Source organism: Canis lupus, chromosome 1 (assembly GCF_011100685.1).
Source record: "Canis lupus familiaris isolate Mischka breed German Shepherd chromosome 1, alternate assembly UU_Cfam_GSD_1.0, whole genome shotgun sequence".
NCBI classification, from domain to species: Eukaryota; Metazoa; Chordata; class Mammalia; order Carnivora; family Canidae; genus Canis; species Canis lupus.
This window is the reverse complement of record NC_049222.1, coordinates 67,688,776-67,708,045: the sequence shown is the minus strand read 5'-3', so window position 1 is coordinate 67,708,045 and position 19,270 is coordinate 67,688,776. Positions and strand designations below refer to the sequence as shown.

The window sequence follows — 19,270 nt, the reverse complement described above, 5'->3', positions numbered from 1 at the left end:
ACAGTGATGTCTGACCAGTTATAGGTCAGTGAGTCGAAAAAAAAATTTTACCCTGCACCCTAAGGAAAAATGACTTTTATTGTGCTGAATTGGATTGACAAGCGTTGGGCTAGTCAGTGCACTAATGAGCCAGCCAGAAGACTCCAAATTCTGTTTAATGAAGCTTCTACTGTTAGCAAAATTTTTAAAAAGTCTTTTTCTTCCTGATTTTATGTGTCTATCTATCTATCTATCATCTATCTATCATCTATCTCAAGTTCTATCATAAACTTGGTCATGAACAGTATATATTTGTCTATTTGTCTCAAGTTCTATCATAACTTGGTCATGAACAGCATATATTTAATTTGTACAAAGGAGGAATATATGGCTCGGTAAACACATTTATATGAATGTCCGATTGAATTTCACATGGTCTTGTTTACAACGGCTAAATAAAGGCATCTGAGTACCTGACAGATGTCCATCCATAGATGGTTCTGTCGTTCCAGCCACTGCAAAGACGACGTTAATCCTCAATAAAAAGTATTTATTCAGTTGTGACCACGTCTATTTTATTGGGCAGTTTCCAAAAAAAAAAAAAAAATGAATATGATGCGCACCAACCCGTCTCTTTTTTTTTTTTTTTTTTTTTTTACGGAAGCGAGTGAATGTGGCATATGGTGGAACCACTTCAAGCTGCCGAGGAGCTAGCAAACTGTAACATACTTTCCTGTCATAATATAGCATCGTTTTTTCCTCCGGTTCAGATCCTCGGTTGCCGTTTTCAGCGTCGGCGCCAAGTCCTTGCGTTAGAGCCCTGGATCTGAGGTCTCTAACCGGGTCTTAGCCGCGGGGCTCGGCCGCTTTCCCACGGGAGCGCCCACCTGTGCGCCGGCGAGCGAGGAGCCTAACGGGGGGGGAGGGGAGAGGGGCGAGGGGTCGCCCCTGCGGGAAGAGGCGGCGCGGGGGGGGGGTCAGACCTCGGGCGGCGGGGGGTGGAGAGGGGAGGGGAGGGGAGCGGAGGGGGAGACGCGCCCGCGGCGCCCCCTGCAAAGTTGCGCGACGTTTATTCCGGCCCAAGTTTTATTTCTCCGGGATGGGGACCCACGGGCGGCCTCCGGGGTGGGTGTCCCGGCCCCGCGGGTGGCCGAGGAGCCGAGAGGCGCCCCCGGGGGCGCGGGGGCTGCGGCTGCGGCTGCGGCTGCGGGGCGCGGGGACCCGAGGCCAGGCCGCCGCGCGGGCGCCGGGCTTTGTCCGCGCTCGGCCTCGGAGGTCCGGCCCCTCGGCTCCCCGGGCCCCGCGTGCGGCGCCCGGATTCGCGGAGCGGGGCCGCCGCGAGCCGCGGGGAACAAAGGCGGCGGCGGGGGCGCGGGGGGGCGCGCGGGGGGGGGCGCGCGGGGGGCGCAGGGGCGAGGCGGGAGGGGGAGGCCGGCGCCGCGCCCGCCCGCATTCCTCCCGAGCTCCCGGGGCCCGCGGGCCGACGTCACCCCCGGCTCCGCCCCCGTCCCTCCCCGAGCAAAGTAACTCCTGGCTCCCGGGAGCCGCCTCCGCCGAGCATGGAGAGCTGCCGCCGCGGCCGGCCGGCGACGCGGGCGCCCCGGGGCTAGTCGGGCGGGCGGCGGGCTCCGGCATCGGCACCGGCACCGGCACCGGCACCGACGGGCGGCGGGCGGCGGGCGGAGGGCTCCCCGGGGCCCCGCCGCGCCTGGCCGAGCGGCTTCAAACTTCTCCCAAAGTCGACATGGATGCGGCGGCGGCGCTGCCCGTCCTCGCGGCGCTCTCGCTCGCGGCGCCCTGGTCCCCCCTGGGGTCGGCCCGCGGCCAGTTCTCGGCAGGTGAGGGGCGCGGGGAGGGCGCCGGGGGCCCGGCCCGGAGCGCGCGGGGGGGCGCGCGGGGGGCGCGGGGAGGGCGCGGGGAGGGGCGCGCGCGGGGCACAGACGCGCCCCAGAGTTGGCGCGGGCGGGGCGGGGCGCGGGGCGCTTCCACCTCCGCGACCCTTTGTCCGTCCGGGCGGCCGGGGCGGGGGGGGGGGGGACCCTGCGCTCCCGGGCATCGGGGGCCCCCGCGCGGCGCTGGGGGAGACGGAAGGGAAAGTACTTGGGACTGCGGGGACCGCCGCTCCGCTCGCCGCGCCGCTGCTGGCCGGCCGCCCCAGGACCGTGCAGGGCGGGCGGGGGGGCGGGGATTTTTTTCTTTTTTTCTTTTTTTTTTTTTTTTTTCTTCTTTTCCCCGGGAAGCCATTGTCAGAAACGTGGAGACTGGAAGCGGCTGACCCCGGCGCGCTGTGCCAGGTGCTTTTTGGCCCGGGAATAACCTCCCGGGACCATTGTGTGCCTACTTCCCCGTCCCCCTCCTCCCCTCCCCCCCTCCCCCCGGCCCGGCCTCTCTCCTCCGCCCGCGCCGGCGGCGGCGCCGTCTGCCCCGCGTGCACCGCGTCGTGACCGAGGGCCGCGAGCGCCCACGCCGAGCCGCCCCGGGCAGCGGGTCCGGGCGACGGGGGCTGCGGGAGAGGCCACCCCGGGGCCGGCAGGTGGGCGCGTGGGCTTCTCGGCGGAGCCGCGGGCCGCGCACCTTGCGCCCCCCACCCCCCGGGGCGCTGAAGTTTCACCAGGTGGACGCGGGGCGGCGGGCTCCGGGCTCCCGGGCGCCCCCCGCGGGTCCCCACAACTTTCCCGGCCCAGCGCGGCCGGCGAGCGCGCCTGCTGCCCGGCGGGGGCGGTGCGGGGGGAGGCGCCGCGGGGCGCGGACGACCCCGGCAGGGCGGCGAGGTGGCGGCCGCCCCGGTGCCCGGAGCAAAGTCCGCTCGCGGTGATGGGATCGGGCTCGCTTTCCCGGCAGCCCGTCCCGCGCCGCGGCCCCGCACGCAGGGCTCGGGCGGCTGCAGGCGCGGTGCCCCGGCCGCCCGGAGTGCGCGTGCAGAGCCACAGGCGTGCGCCGTGGCGGGGGCGCGGGTTCCGATGCCCTGAGCTGCGGCGCCGCGTCCTCTCGGCCCTGCCGGCCGCCCAGAGCTGCACCCGCGCTGCTCTAAGGCGGTAGATCCGTGGCTGCAAGTGCTTAGGTGCCGCGCTGCTCCAGGTCCTTAGATGCAGTGCTCTAAGTCCTTAGATGCTGTGCTGCTCTAAGTGCATAGGTGCTGTGCTGCTCTAAGTTCTTAGATGTGGTGCTACTCTAAGAGCTTAGGTGCCCTGCTACTCTAAGTCCTTAAATGCGGTGCTGCTCCATGTCCCTAGATGCGGTGCTGCTCTAATTCCCTAGGTGCCATGCTGCTCTTAGTGCTTAGGTGCTGTGCTGCTCTAAGTGCATAGGTGCCGTGCTGCTCTAAGTCCTTAGATGTGGTGCTACTCTAAGAGCTTAGGTGCCCTGCTTCTCTAAGTCCTTAAATGTGGTGCTGCTCTAACTCCTTAGGTGCCATGCTGCTCTAAGTCCTTAGATGCGGTGCTGCTCTTAGTGCTTAGGTGCTGTGCCGCTCTAAGTCCTTAGATGCAATGCTCCAAGTGCATAGGTGCTGTGCTGCTCCACGTCCTTAAATGCGGTGCTGCTCTAAGTTCTTAGATGTGGTGCTACCCTAAGAGCTTAGGTGCCCTGCTTCTCTAAGTCCTTACATGCCGTGCTGCTCTAAGTGCTTAGATGTGGGCACGTTAGGGTGCTGTTGGTTTCCGGACAGTGTGTGTTGCCAGCGCTGCAAGCCTCCGCTCCACCCGGTGTGTAGTTTGCTGATTGAAACTTTGGCTTCTACCGGTTGCGAGCTGAGCCGTTCCTGTCTTCCAGGGTTGCCGCTCTCTGTGTCGCAGCAGCTGATGGCTGTATTTTCAGTAGTAGAGAAACTTTCGTATTTCTTGTTTCGAATGTTATTTACCCTTTAGTGAATCTTAGATTTCCTCCAACAGAATGTGCAGATGGGCTTTTCTGATCCCTGGAGTTTAGGTATCTCTAATGAACGGCCGGGTGCTTGGACACGCAGGTCTCTAAGTAATTTAAGCAAACGTGCCGGGCTTTGCTTTAGTGACAAAGCAAAACATTTCACATTATGTTATGTTAGAGGTAGGGGATGTGCAGTCCTCATAAATGCCATTCTTGCAGGACCATATCAGGTAAATTTTGCCATTCAGGATTTACATATATGCCCAGATAGAAAGGCTTTTTATTCCCCCCTCGTTTAAAGTCAGATTTGTGAATCTGCTTTTCTCCACACATTGAAAGTTTTGTGAACATTGTCACGTTCTGATTATCCTAAACCATTCAGTATCCTACTGTCATCAGATTTCAGGGCAGTCAGATTGATTGCAAATATATAGAGAGGTTGGAGTTGGATTCTTTCTTGCTCTTTTTTTTTTCCTGGATTCTACTTTAAATAATGAACTTTTGTTTTGAGAAATTTCAATATAATGGTCTCAAAGACCAAAACAAATATATGTTTGGAATTTTTAAATATCCTCTTAAATCATATCCATTAAGGCCAGTTTACCACTTTTAGATATTATCATGTGGTTTCTAATGTAGTACACTTCAAAAGCAAGTTTTGAAACACTAAAGATTCTTGGATGTGTCATATACTCATCAGTATGCTTTGTTTATTTTTTATTTTTATTGTTTTTTTTAAGATTTTATTCATTTATTCATGAGAGATGCAGAGAAAGAGAGGCAGAGACACAGGCAGAGGGAGAAGCAGGCTCCCTGCGGGGAGCCCGATGTGGGACTCGATCCCGGGACCCCAGGGTCACGGCCTGGGCCGAAGGCAGGCACTTAACCACTGAGCCACCCGGGCCCCACCCGGGGTTTAAATGCTTTGTTTAAACCACAAATTTAAGAGTATTTTTATCATTGTGACTTTTTCCTTAGGTTTTGGAATTAAAGTGTAAAATGCTGCATGGTGAGCCTCCTTAAAACCAGAACAGCCTATAAATATCAGCCTGTGTTATTTCAGCTTCATCTTTCGCTTAAAACGATTCCAGTACTATCATATCTGGGGAAACTGAGGCACAGATGCACAAAGATGCACCGGCACTCACGGGGTTGTGCGGCTATTATCTTTTGATGCGACAGCGCAAGATGGTTTTCTGTGCGGGGACTCAGGTGACTGACAGACCAGTCACAGAGAAGGAACTTGGGACTCGGCTTTGTCATCTGTACAGTGGGAGCAATACTAATCCCCGTCTACACCTTTCCACCTGGTGTTATGAGGAGCGTGTGGGATGATCCACGTGAGGGGCCCTGGGCCCTGTGGGCGGTAAAGCCCCGCACTGTCCGGCTGCGGTCGCCCTGCATTAAGGCGGCCCCGACTGTGGGCTCCCTCGCTCACCCCACGCCCGCCTGTCGCGGCAGCCGTTGGGCGTTTGGGGGTGTCTTTCCCCGACCGTCACCATCGTGGTGGTGAGCGGAGGCCTAGACTGGCCGTGCGGGGACGTGGGCAGCGCGGGGAGACAAGTGACCCCTGACGAGGTGTTTGGCTCTGCTCCGCTGGCCTCCTGCGGGTGACTGCGGGGACGTGCGCGTGGCGGGGCCGGCACCCGCGACCCTTGGTCCCGTGAGGGGAGAAGAGGCGCGTGGCCGGTCTGCCGGGCGGGGTGGCGTGGCGGGCCTCGCCAGCAGCCAGGGGAGGACACTGTCGTGTCGGGGCGGTGCCCTCAGTGCCCAGGGCGGGCCGCGGGGCGTGGGCATGACGACGGTGGGGACGGTGGCTCTGTGAGCCCGTGCTGCCCTGGGCCCGGGTCGGGCCGTGCCTGTGAACAAGGCCGCCCGGCGTCCCCGCGGTCCCTGCGGTCCAGTCCGTCCCCCTCGTGCTTCCTGCCTCCGGGGGAGGCCTCCGCTCCTTCTCCGGCCTCGGCTGACCTGCACCGCTCGGGCCCTCGGTCAGTTGAAACTATGGACTGTGGCGCCGGCCGGCCGGGGCCTGGACACTCCCAGGCCCGGTGTCCCCTCCCTGTCTCACCACCACCCCCCCCCCCCCCCCGGCTCTGCTGGTTTTCCTGGACGCAAGGCGTCCCTTGGCCCGGGCCTCCCGGAGGAGGCAGGTTGGGCTGCTGCTGGGCGCTGGCCTGTGTGCTGCTCACACTCCCTGTGTCCACTAGTGCCAGCTGGACAGCGGGTCCCCCCTCGGCCCTCCCCCCCGCTGCACCCGGTGACCGCAGAGCCCCCAGCCCAGGGGGCAGCCCCTCTGTCCGCGCCCGTGTCCTCGGGGCTGGACGCGTCCTCAGGGGCTGGAAATGGGATTCGGCTGCGGCCCAGAGCGGGCGCCGGTTGCCCTGTCACAGCTCATCCTTCTACACATTTTTGTGGCCTTGAAAACGCATTTGATCCCTGGGAGGGGACCCCCCCACAGGCGATCCGTGCGTTGCCTCCTGGGCCCCCTGAAGCCCGGGACTCGGTCCCTGGAGGCGGCGTCGGGGCCCGTGTCCAGTGTGCCTGGCGGCCAGAGGCTGGCGAGGCTGCCCCCGTGCGCCCCGCGCTGTCCCTGCCTCCGCTCGCTCCTCACCCCGCGGGCTGGGGAGAGCTGCAGACCAGGGCACGGAGCACCAGGAGAGTTTCCAGCTTGCTCTGAAGACAAAACAAAGAACCCTAGGATTCTGCGTGTGTGTGTGTGTGTGTGCGTGCGTGCGTGCTGTGCGTTTGATCTTTGATTTAATTTTCCAAAGAGGGGAGAAAAGCGCCTTATTTTTGAGTTGTTTATTGGAGCCAGCCTTTGCCTCCGTCCAGACGCATTCATTTCTCATTCTGTGGATGCAAGAATTTCCCTCCGTGGATGCCTCTCAGACTCTATCCTTTGATCAGCTGTATTTGTTTTGTGTTCTTTTATCAAATGGTGTTTCTCTTTGCCTAAAAAGGTTATAATTGCTATTGAACATGACTTGTTTCTTCACTCAAACTCATGCTTGTTTGTCATAGTGCCAAGCGGTGGGGTCTCCCCGGTTCGCTGTGTCTTAAACTGGTACTTGCTAACCTATTAAGTGAGTACGTCTGTCCGTCAGGCTAATGTTAATTTCAATGGAAGCCAGAGATAAAGTTGTAAATCCCTGAAATGGTATTTTAATGTCACGGGGTGTTTGTGCTTAGGTATCTCTGAATGGAAGCGAGACTTTAAGTTCCTTTTTTTGTAAATGGGGATGGAACACATTTGAGGACCATATTGCTTGTTATTTTGAAATAAGTGACATAAGTTGCATACAACTATGCTTGGGAAAATGGAAAAAATATGTTTGGATGTTTGATTTTGGTGAGAACTGTGGAGGTAGTTTATACACTCTAAACTCTATCTTCGGAGAAACGTGTTTTTATGAACAATGCGTTTAAAGAAGGTTCATCCCAGGTGCAAGTTTTCCTCAGTTCCGTGAAGATTCTGTTGAGAGAGGGATGTTGATTTTCGTGAAGTTTTCTTACGGTAATTGTTTTGTAGTTAATATTTTCGTAATGAAAACTGAAGGTACGTAATTCAGCCCAGTTTTGTGAGGTTTTGCAGGGTGTTGAGGTCCTGGGAACACGCCGGGTGGGTGGCGGGTGTGTAAGACCGCATCGATCCTGTGGAACGTTGCCATTTCATCACTTAACTCTGCGTGGAGTTTTTGGCTTTCTCGGTTGTGTGTTGATAATCCATAAAAATTACGAGTGGCCTATTTTGTCACTTAACAATTGTTTTAGGAGCACATTAAGTAGTCTTGAATGAAGTAATCCACGTTCCCACCTTACGTGTTTGCAGAGTTCTGTTAATAAAAGTGATGAGCTGGGCGGTGTTGGCTGCATTTTTCTACAGGTCAGTCATAAGAGGAGCGCAGCTAGAAATAAAGCCGCATAAAAGGGTGTCTAGGTGAGTTCTTATCTATTTTGTTGGGAAAGCTGAAAGATCTAAGTGCGTATCTTGGAGACACACACCCACACACACATCCTAACCGTGATAGAGCTTCGTTGTCCACGGGTTTGGGTGAGAAGGAAGCTAAGGACACCCACAGACGGAATCAAACTCCTGTACTTACATTTTGGAAAGAGTATTGCAAATAATTACTTTGCCTGTTTCACAGATGAAATGGATAAATGAACGAAAGAGTGTATAATATATTGTACCGTACTTCTAGTGTGAAGATACTAAATCTTCCTCCAGATTGCTGCCTATTTATATAAGCCCTTCCCAGTGCGGCCTGCCTCCCAAAGCAGCTGCTCGCAGGCCGGTTCTCCAAACCCTGTCCAGAGCGGCAGCTGACCAGCTCCAGAAATTCCCCTGATGCTCACTGGGTGGTGGGGTGGCCCAGCAGCTGCTTCCCATGGCCCATCTCCTGGATGTGATTCGCCTTAGGTCGTTCAGCAGACTCAAGCGGGAAGAGGAAGAGCCCTCCAGCCCGCCCAGGCCTTGATGTCGGACTCTTCATGGTCATTGGGTTCATCGGCTCCAAGGCGCCCTAGGATTTTGCTGCTCAAATTGTGGTCCGTGGACCAGCAGCATCGGTCTTGGGACCTTGTGAAGATGTTGTGGTCACCTGTCAGAGCTCTTCTCAGAACTACTGGTGCAGAATCTGCATTTTAATAAAATCCCCAGGTGATTTGCTTGAGCGTGCAGTTTTGAGAAGCACCGCTTCAGGGCAAAGACGGCTCAGCTGGAAAAGATTGGTCACAGGCACTTTACTGTAGAATTGTGAGAGTATTGTGAAGGGATTAATTACAGGACGAAACAAATTTCCCCGGAATTATATTTCTGATCAGTCTTTACTTAATTATAATCTAACACCCCAGACAACAGTATTGGTGACTTCTTAAATAAAATACTTCGACGATTTTGAAAGAAGTATTTTCATAAGGGAGTAAAAATCAGGCTAAGTAGTTTTGGCTGTGAACGTGTTGTGTGAGCAGATTTAAAGGTAAAGAGATTATCGAGGAGCCAAACCTGATATATGCCCGTAGTTTTTATCTAGCATACTGATATGTTGATACAGGAAACGATGCTCCCGTCTGATAGTAATAGTAGGAGCAGTTTCTTGTTTTATATTTCTCTTTTTCTTCTAAGCGTACTATAAAGATCTGGGTAATAAGGAGCTCATTTATAGGACAGTCAAATTTAATGAATGGGAGTTAGCTAGACTGCGTTAAATATCATTGGTGTTCTTTTTACTATCTTTTGTGCTCATATTTAAGAACAGATTCTTGTCAGTTTTCTCAAGAGAAAAATTATGATGTAATAGACAGTGTATGGTATTCATGTCAAAACACAATTTTACTCACATTTTATAGCTTGCTTTAGCATTCTTTTAGAAAATGAATTTTCCCAGAAGACCTAATTGCCTTCTTATTAATGAGCCTGTAAGTGTGTTTTGTTATCCATTTACTATTCTAAACGTGTCTACTTTGGCTGGCTGTTTTAACAGTGAAGTCTCTGATTAAATCACGACTGCCGTATTTGTTTTTGCCATTCGCTGGTGATTCAGAAAATACTGGCATAATGACGTGGTTATGGCAGAGACTAATGGAAAACAAGAAATATAAATTAATGTTAACCCATAAGAGTTGGTCGTATTACGGTATCGGGAGCGGGAGTTTGGGGCAACACACAACAGAATTCTCTGCACGTTTGGCTGGAAATGAAACGTCTCTTAACCTGTGTTGTGTGAAATACAAAATACGTAGTTGCTGGACTCGTAAATAAACTACAAATCAGTGATTCTCATGTTTGCTTCTACGAGGCACTGGTGTTTAAAGGAGGAGGTTTGGCCGTAGATGGATCAGTGCTGGCGGGGAGCTTAGTGATGGAGAGGAACTCTGGAAGGTACTTCCATCATCTTAAAGAGCTTTAGAGTCTGAAGAACTTGACTTGTTATGTTTTCTAATTTTACTACGAAATCTAGAGCTTTCCCTTTGTGCTACTTCTACTTTTGTTCCTGTCGGCAGTAATTAGGCTCACTCATTCTCTCGCGTGTTGGAGAAGAGCACTTGCAAAAACAATAGGAGCTGCCGTGATCTGAGGGCCGACGGCTTGCCAGGCCTTAGGCTCAGTGCTCCACAGGAATTGAAATCCTCCCAGTAATTCCTAAAGATTGGAATCCTCTCTGCTTTGCCCATGGAGGACTCAAGAGGCTAAGTAGTAACTTGCCTCAGGTGACAGTGTGAGTCAGTAGTAGAGCCAAAATTCACTGTGGAATATATACATAGAGGTAGCAATGAGGCAATTTTTTGGTTGCATGTTGGCAGAGAATGCAACTCAGGCTGGTTACAACAAAAGAGGAATTTATTTTTTTCTCCTGACTAATGATTCAAGTGAAACTTAAAGTGTTCACGTCATTCCTTTGGAATATCATCTCTTTCTGCTTCCTCCACTTCCCCGCAGGGCACTCTGGGGCGCTTCATTCCATACAGAGGCATGATAGCTTTGGCAGCTCCCATACCACCAGCTTCTCGGTTCAAGTCTAGTATGAAAATATGTACTTTAGGTGGCGGTTGCACCTGCGAAGGCACTGAGGTTCACTCTGATTAGATTCAGTAAGTCAAAGGCTCCGCCTGAGGTGAAGGAAGGAAGGAAGTACACTGAGTGGTGTAGTTTGCTAGGATTCTGGGTTCGGCTCTAGATCCCCACTCAAGTCACGAGGACGGGGTGGGGCCCCTGGCATCAAACCATAGGTTATCAACAGACATGGGGATGGGTTCTGGAAAGACAACCAAGTACAATGTGCTTGCTCAAGATAGAATTAAATGAGGCAGGAGAAGCAAAAGCAAAGCAGGGTGCAGCCATATGTGTATTTACACTCCTTTGAGGGGGAAGAAAGTATATGGTGAGGAAAAGACAGTTGCATTAGATGGTTCCCAGCTCTGGACCGCTTAGCGGGAACAGTAGGAAGACATGGAGGCCTAAGCCTTTAGTCTCTAAGTGGAAGAGGGTAGGGGACGGAGTGGGGGGGGAGAGGTACTCTGCACCTGGCTGATTGGGTGCCTTGCAGATCAGTGGTTCATAATTTTTGAAATGAAGCTGCACTTTAAAACATGGATTTTATTATTTTCATTATTTTATTCTCTTTGCCTCAGTCCCGAATAAGTCCAACTTACTGGAGTTTCCTTTAATTATTTTGGTTTGCATTTTGAAGTTCTAAAACTGTGTTTCCACATTTAACAGTGCTAGCGAATAAATATGGATTCAACTTCTTTAAAAAAAAAAAAAGAAAAAACTGTGTTTTCAAAAGCAAATCTGACTTAATGATTGGCTTTAATTAAAATTATCCAAATATGAGGTGATGATATGTTTGTGAATAAAAGAGACCATCTTAGTGCTTGGTTTTCATTGTCCTACGTATCCTACATATGTACGTGGATAGGTGTTGGCATGCATGCATTTGGTTATTTATAATAGAAGCCAAAGGGTAAGCTAAGCAGTGGTAAATGATGCTAATTGACCCAGAGAAATAGGATCTAGTAACTCTTCACTTTGGAAACTGATTTTGAAACACTCAAGACGCGAAGGTGAACTTACCGCTTTGATCTTCTCACCTCTGTTGCCTAACTTTATGATGCATATGTGAGCAGCATGCGGCATTCAAGAGGGGGACTGTACAAAATATGCTGGGGTACTCGATAACGAGCGATACGTAGGGACTAGCAGCTGTTTGCCCGGCCTCCCCCAGGTGTATATGGCCTGTGTTGTTGGACGCACATCTGGGCTGGTGGCCTAAAGCTGAGTGTGACTGAGGATCAGGGGCTTAGGTGTGGTTGTGCCACGTTAGACCAGGTGTCATCTCCAGGCACGTCTGTGGTTGGTAATGGCCCTACTCTGGCCAGAGCAGCTGGCCCGGCAACATAGGGGTGCAGGCGGTGGTTGGGGAGGAAGGTGTCTTGACCGGAGCGTGCGTCTTTCTGTCACTGGAGGCTTCTAGTCACACGGCTTTGAGTGTTCTAGTAAGTTACTGACTTATTATTTTCTTCCCTGCTATTTCCTGCTTTCTCTATGACTGTTTTTTAATTCCTTATTTATATTCTTTTTTTTTTTTCCCTTATTTGTATTCTTATCAGGCGTGATTCCTGAATGATGAGGTTTGTAATAATTTGCTTAACAGCCTGGCCGGTTGAGGCAGGATGCTATCTAGGGTTGGCCCATTATTGCCCCTTTATCTGAACTGACATTTAAATACTTAGCTAATATATGAGGTCAAGGGGTTGGCAGCGACCTGTTTCAGAGAGAGCAGGAGTTTCCTTTAGAGATCTCCTTACGAGTCCCTTTAGTGCATGGAGCATGCTTGCTATGCCCGTGTGCCCGCCTTAGTTTTGTTACTTCCTGGTATTGAGATTTGGAGATAGTTCCTTTCTGCTGAATCCTTAATTTCCTTGTCATTAAGAAGGGACTGTTACAATGAAGAGTGATTGTAATATCTTCTCTAGTTACTCCACAGGACAATTTTGAAAGGTAAAATTAATAAATGCTTTTGAAAGCATTTTTTTAAATCGTAAACTACCATGAAAATATCAATTATTTTTGATAAATCGTTGCTGAGGGCAAAAATAATATGCCGAACAATGGCAATGAAACCAATAGATGCTTTGTATGTTTGCAGTTATACATTGCATATCTGTTTACATATCGAGGCTTTGGGGAAAGAGGTCGGTATGGTTCTTGTGAACAGTGAGTAAATTTGTTATCCTGTATCATAAAATGCAGCCCTTCAGGTTCATTTTCACTTACATAGACGTCAACTTTACTACTTTTATAAGTCAATTACTACTTTTGGTAATGCTACCAAATAGTATTTGTATTTTCTCCAGATATGTCAGTCAAGATTACGTGATCATCAAATATTTTTATTGAAAATTTTTAAGCAAATGTCTTAATCATATAGCACATTTAATGTGCAGTATAGTTTTTCCTTTGAATATTTTCATGAAGAAATAGAAAACGCTCTTGATACCTGAACTGGGGTGCCTAGCTGCCAAGAGCATGGTTCGAAAAAGATTCGTGTGCTTTATTTCTTCTACTGCGCGTATCTTTGACATTTGGTAAGTGTCTGTGCTGTGTCAGGCCGTGGGTACACAGGCAGGCAAGGCAGGCATTGTCCCTGCACTTTGGCAGTAGATCTATGTGACTTTTATGACCATTAAGGAGTGGTTATCTTTGCATAGCTTCATATCTAGCGATCCCTGGGTGAAGCCTGGGGCTGTTTTGTAACCGGCCATGCCCCTTGACCCATGCAGGTCTCTCAAGGGCAGGCTGTCCCTCACAATTTGCTGGTCCACTTTAGAAGTCGCCTGGGAGAGGCCAGCGTGTCAGCAATCTTTCCATCTCCTTGAGTCTACACACAGAAAGCTAGGAGCCTACCCAGAAAAGAATTATGCAGAGATTTGCTGCAATGATAATAAAATTCCATCAAGTGGAATTTCCCAAAAGTTGAGTAATCGGAAGTGTAAGCAAGTGTAAACAAGTTGGGCAGAGGAGAAAGCACGTTTGTTTTTACAGAGGCTCACAGTCCCTGTTCTCTCTCTGGGAAGGAGCTGGAAGGTTGGAGGGCAGCCCCATCCAGGTTGTACGTAAATGTGCCTTCGCAGCGTGAACCTTTGGATGCGGAGGCCCTGGTGGTTCGGCTGCAGATTCTTCTTTGTTGTCACCTAGGGCTGTTGGGGCTGTGTATCGGCTGCCTCTCCTCTCTGCTGCTGCTGCTGCCGCAGTGGACTTCGTGGTCCCAAGTAGCGGGCAGCCTCTAGGCAGGGAGGCCAGAGGCTTTCGGAGAGGCCGACAGTCTGGGATCTGTGGTCTGAGATAACCCGCAGGCTGGCCCTGCACCTGCATCCCTGAAGAGGCAAATTCAATTCCCGGTGCTTTAGTCATTCATTTTGGAGGAGGCAACAATATTGTCATTGAAATACACCTGTTGCTCCACCAGGAAATGGGGATTTTGAACCTCTGGATTAAAGGAGGCCCAGATGACCTGCAGTGTGTGACAGAAGGAGAGAAGTGATTCTGGATGTGCACATTTTTCTAAAGAAAAATAATCCCAAATTCTATAGACCCAAGCTTCAAAACTGAAAATTTAGAAAACTTGTTTTATTTTTTTTAAAGATTTTATTTTTTTAAGTAATCTCTACATTTAATGTAGAGATGATGTGGCTCAAACCCACAACCCCAAGACTCAAAGTCGCATGCTCCACCAACTGAGCTAGCCAGGAACCCCCAAATATCAAAAACTTATTTTAATTTGGTTGAGTCACTAACATTTTATCCCCATTTTGTATTTAAGCAAGGGACACTGGAATGCTGGACTCCACTTATCTATAGCATAATGTTTACAGTCCTAGATTTTGGAATCTGATTATGCATGAATTCCAACATTTTCTTGCTATGGGACCTGACCATGTTCCGTTAGCTTTGGCACCACATCCTATAACAAGATGAGACCAGTTATCTACCTGTCCTGGATGTTTTTTTTTTTTTTTTTTGAAGAATATTGAGTTAAGGCATTTGAAGAGTGCCTGACACATTAATAAAATTCATTCACTTTAGCTTTTGTTATCATCATCCTAATGAGTGGACTAAATTAACCCATATTTGCATAGTATTCTATCCCAGGCTGTTCTCTTTAAAAATCTCTACCTGGCACATCTTTTACTTTATTAATTAATTAATTAATTAATTAATTAATTAATTATATCTTTTACTTTAAAATAAAACCAGCAGTAGATAATAGGATGCCTTAAATAACTCAATATGCGGATTAACAAAGACCACAACAAACATTATGAGTAATATCATTCAATGTTTATGAAAACAAGTGGCAAATTTACACAGATTCCTAAAGAATCAGAATCTCAGGATGAATGACCAAAAAAAACCCAAAAACAAATGAACAAAACCCCAACTGTACATATATAGAGTGAGAGTACCAGAAGCTTTAATTTTTATGTATAAAATACCTTAGAAACCTTTGGAAGATACATTTAGCATTTCTTATCCAAGTTGGAGAAGGTAGGAGATTTTGGGGGCATTGGTGAAACAAGCGTGCTTACTGCCTGGACAGATTTAATCTCAGATAAAATACGAAAACTCAAGTATGGGAATAGGATTAAAATGGGCATCGTCCAGTCTGGAGCAGCACTTAGGTTTAGAAATGAGATAATAAGCATTAGCAGAAGATGAAGAGATGCCTCCTTAGATCCTAAAAAATATTGTTTTCCCAAAGCTTGTAGGATGAGAAGAGGGTAACCTGTACTGTGCCATTTACATTGGACACATGCTGAGTAAATGAATTCCTGGCATTTGGAACATCTATTTCCCTGTGAATTCTAGATAACATTTTTTTTGTTTTCCTTTTTGCAGGTTGCTGTTGATATTTAATCTTCCCTAGCTCAGGTAGTTTCAAATCCATTTAAACCCCAAGACTTTTTCAAGCCATTGTCAACAGGGCAAAGCCATTTTAGAATCTTGGCATATGGTTGGAGGGTCTGGCTAAACTTTGACAATTGTTCTCTCAGTTATAGAGTTGCTCTTTGGCCACTCACTGCAGAGGAAAGCCTCTCTAAACTTCAACAAGGATTTTATGTTCCACTCAAGCTTTAGATTTCTCATGTTCTCATTTCTTTCTGTACTTCTTTTAGCTTTAATTGAAATGAACCTCCCTTTTCCTTAAGTTATACTAATGAAAATGCTTGCTCTCCAGATAGAATTAAAAATTCCTGTCAACTTTCTTGTCAGAGAAGCTCTTTGCACTGTAGGTTTGAATCTTGTCGACATAAATACTTTTATAATATTCACTTTACCATAATAATGTGATTTTTGTATTCTGACTGGATGTTCCTCCTAACATAGGTCTTTGAGATAGTGGCGGCCGAGGGTGTTTTCCTAAGCTCCTCACCATTGAAAGACTTTCTTAAGATGTTATCATTTTGATGCAACATTTGACCAAATTCAGCCTTAATAAAAAGGAGCATATTGGGATCCCCGGGTGGCGCAGCGGTTTAGCGCCTGCCTTTGGCCCAGGGTGCGATCCTGGAGACCCGGGATCGAATCCCACGTCGGGCTCCCGGTGCATGGAGCTTGCTTCTCCCTCTGCCTATGTCTCTGCCTCTCTCTCTCTCTCTCTCTCTTTCTCTATCATAAATAAATAATAAAAAAAATAAAAAAAGGAGCATAAAGAAACAACAGAACAAACTTGTAGCATTTGTAAACTTAAATATGGAACCATTCAAAAAAAGGGGACGCACACTGGACTGCTTCTTTTGTGCTCTAGAATCATGACCCAGTTATTATTTGGAAAGCAGACTGGTTCTTAAATATGTCAGAACAAATACCTAAAGGATACTGAATTGGAAAAAAATTGAGAATGGCAGACCTGTGTGTGGAATGGAAACACTATATAATAGACAGTGTACTTGAATATAATGTATATAGGAAGTGGGGTGCCTGACGGGCTCAGTCGGTAGGGCATGCAACTCTTGATCTCAGGGTCCTGAGTTCAGGCCCATGTTAGGCATAGAACCTGCTTAAAATATATACATATATATTGGTGTATATAAGAACTGTAAATTCTAACCAGTGTGGTTCAGACTGGCTTCTTGTCTTTGGCATGATGAAATTAGAGAAACCTGTAACCAAGGAATGTTGAAGCAGATAAATCCAGAAGGACCCATGTGCTCTGATTTCTTGCTTAGATTTTGCAAAGTAGATTTCTGGCTCATTCTTATCATGGATACAAATCCCAGGTGAGGACTGGGAATTCTTTTGAGGTCTGTTGTTCACTCCTTTAGCTTAGGTACAGGAATTCAGCTTAGGTACAGGAATTTATAGGACAGTGATTTCCCACAGTGACTGTGCTCTTCACTTACATAGCCATTTAAGATCTTTCCAGATCTCAGCAGTTTGCTCACAGTTTGGACTCGGGAGACCAGCAGAAAGAGGCACTTTGCTTACTCCCATCCCTCATTCATACTTGTACCACAGACTTCCTCAGTTGCAGCACGTTTTAGAAAAGCCTAGGGATGCCTGGCTGGTTCAGTCGGTGGAGCTTGTGACTCTTGCTGGATCTTGGGGTTGTGAGTTCGAGCCTGACGTTGGGCATAGAGATTCCTTAAAAAAATAAAAATAAAAACAATAGTTTTCAGGGTGCCTGGCTGGCTCAGTCAGAAGAGCGTGAGACTCTTGTCTTTATGTGAACAGTGAGGAAAAGGATCTATCTATTGTGTGCATTATGGCAGTAGACTTGAACTTTATAGGACAGCATGTTGAATATGACATTCTTAAGAGCTTGTTAAAATGAGTGATACCAGTTTAAATTATTAGCACATTTTTTGGCACCATTTTTGGGACAGACAAGACTGATTTGTGCATTCATATGATTGATGGAGGATCCCTGTTAGGCTGGTAAACTAGTGGCTTCTTCACTCCATAAGATATGTATGACAGAGTTTATCTCATTTCTCGTTAATTGAGATAAGTTCACCAAATATTGAATGATTGTCCATTTTTGCACCAGGCAGTGTGTTTGCATAGAAGACAAAGAGGTGAAAAAAGTGACCAAGTCCTTGTACTCAGGGACCTCACAGACTATTTGGAAGATTTTTTTATTTTATTTTTTTATTTGGAAGATCTTTTTTATTTTATTTTATTATTTTATTTTATTTTATTTTATTTTTTTATTTGGAATAGATAAGTTATAATTCAGAGTGGGAGGAACAACGAGAGCATACCATCTGGATGTGGGAAAAGGACGGTCCCTCACTGTTGGTTAGTTGGGCTTTCCTGGATCAGAAGGTTATCCATGGCGAATCCTCAAGAATAATGGCCACAAAATGCTCATGGAAAACTGAGGAAGTAATGGTGATGATGACAAATGCTTAAAATGGGATTTAAAAGGAAAAAAAAAAAAAAGACCCATGTTCAGGTTTAACCATTTGCCAATTTCCATAGTTGTAAATGCTACCTCTATGGCTGATACCAAATTACCAATGTGAATGACGTCACTGAACGCAGTTGGGAAGAGATGAGTAGTAGCACACCTTTATATAATGTTTTGCCACCATACAAATAAATACAAGAGGAGTAAAAACTTAAGAACATTAATGTTGTAAAAGTAAAATATTTAGGATATTCTTTATTTTAATGCCTCTGTTTTAAATATAATTTATTCAACTGTAAGGTTGTACAATTTAATTCTTGAAAATGACTGTTAAATAACTGGCTCACAAACCTGCTGGAAATTTTAACAGTTGTGGCTCAGGAGCTGTATGGGCTGGCTCTACTACTCGATGCATTATAATCTTGGTTATGGGGGTGATGGGTACAGCGAGTGCCTCCTCTTTAATTATGAGATTTTTTCTATAACACTCTCCCAATAAAGCAGAATTTAGTCTGAGAAAGTCTAGTTCCCACTGAAACTCATGAGCGAGGATTTAGTTTTCAACAAGGCTTAGGTTCATGGATAGGAAATGCTCAGCTCAGAAGGCTTTGGGAGCCATCTACCTCTGTGGAATCTACTCTCGGGAAAAGCCCTAAGAAGACTGTTTTCCTGCTGAGTTGGAGTTTTTCTCACTGAACAGGCTGAGTATCTTTGGTTGTAAGTGTTGGTGTGAGTAGTCACTCTCCTTAAGGGCTGTTAACTTAGAGCCGTGCTAAGTATGCTTAAGTAAGTTTTTCAGTGCTTTTGAATTATGTGCATTTTCATGCTAAGCACCATCTTTTCCAGAATATTTCACAGTAGGGGTGGGTTTCCAACCAAGATAGCTTTAAAATTATTATGTAATCCTTATAATAATATATCACTGTGGCCCAGAAGAACACCCAACATTTAACTTATTCAGAAATATTTGAAGACTAAACATGCCAGCGAAAGTGAATGGATTTGCATCCTTTACATTGTTGCTTTGATGGACTTTTTTGGATGTAATGAGATTAACATTTACAAAATCTATATTTTTTTATATAAGACATATATTTTTAAAATTTATTTGACTTCTTGATTTAATGATCCTTTGTTGTTATTTCTCACCATTGAATGATCAATTATCAATTGTTTGCCAAAGTTACTTCTGATTATTTTACTTGTCTGAAATTCTTTTTCATCTTCTGATCTCGACCAGTGCCACATACAGGTGGAATGTTGTTTTAACATGTGCTCGCTCTTACAGTACTGATTTCCATAAGCCCAAGAATATTTCATGTTCTGAAAAACACCATGTACATTAATCCTACAGTGTTAAATGAAAAATTTTTGTGCCCTATATGCTTTTGTTAAGCTCTGCCCATGAAGAGTTGGTGTCTAAAAGTTAGCTGTTCATACTTAGGAGTGTATTATAAGATAGTTTATGAAATTGGCAGATTGTATATATGTTTTTTTCCCCTTTAGTAGGAAGG

The 19,270-nt window shown here is 47.5% G+C and overlaps 1 protein-coding gene and 1 long non-coding RNA gene across 7 annotated transcripts in view; one reads left to right on the top strand and one right to left on the bottom strand.

Annotated features, from left to right (window-relative positions):
* Window positions 1-1,645: 1,645 nt before the first annotated feature.
* Window positions 1,646-19,270, top strand: part of PTPRK (protein tyrosine phosphatase receptor type K) — a 546,322-nt gene continuing 528,697 nt past the window's right edge. For 4 of the 6 annotated variants that reach the window (XM_038526752.1, XM_038526755.1, XM_038526756.1 and 1 more), the window contains exon 1: window positions 1,650-1,817. In XM_038526752.1, the coding sequence (XP_038382680.1) occupies window positions 1,724-1,817 (94 nt within the window). In that variant the 5' untranslated portion in view covers window positions 1,650-1,723. Of the gene's footprint in view, window positions 1,818-19,270 lie in introns of all 6 variants that reach the window. The other 2 variants (XM_038526757.1, XM_038526753.1) reach the window with 2 other exon arrangements.
* Window positions 17,565-19,270, bottom strand: part of LOC106558822 — a 51,837-nt gene continuing 50,131 nt past the window's right edge. Inside the window, exon 6 of the long non-coding RNA XR_005353912.1 lies at window positions 17,565-17,723. This is a non-coding gene — a long non-coding RNA (uncharacterized LOC106558822). The remainder of the gene's footprint in view (window positions 17,724-19,270) is intronic.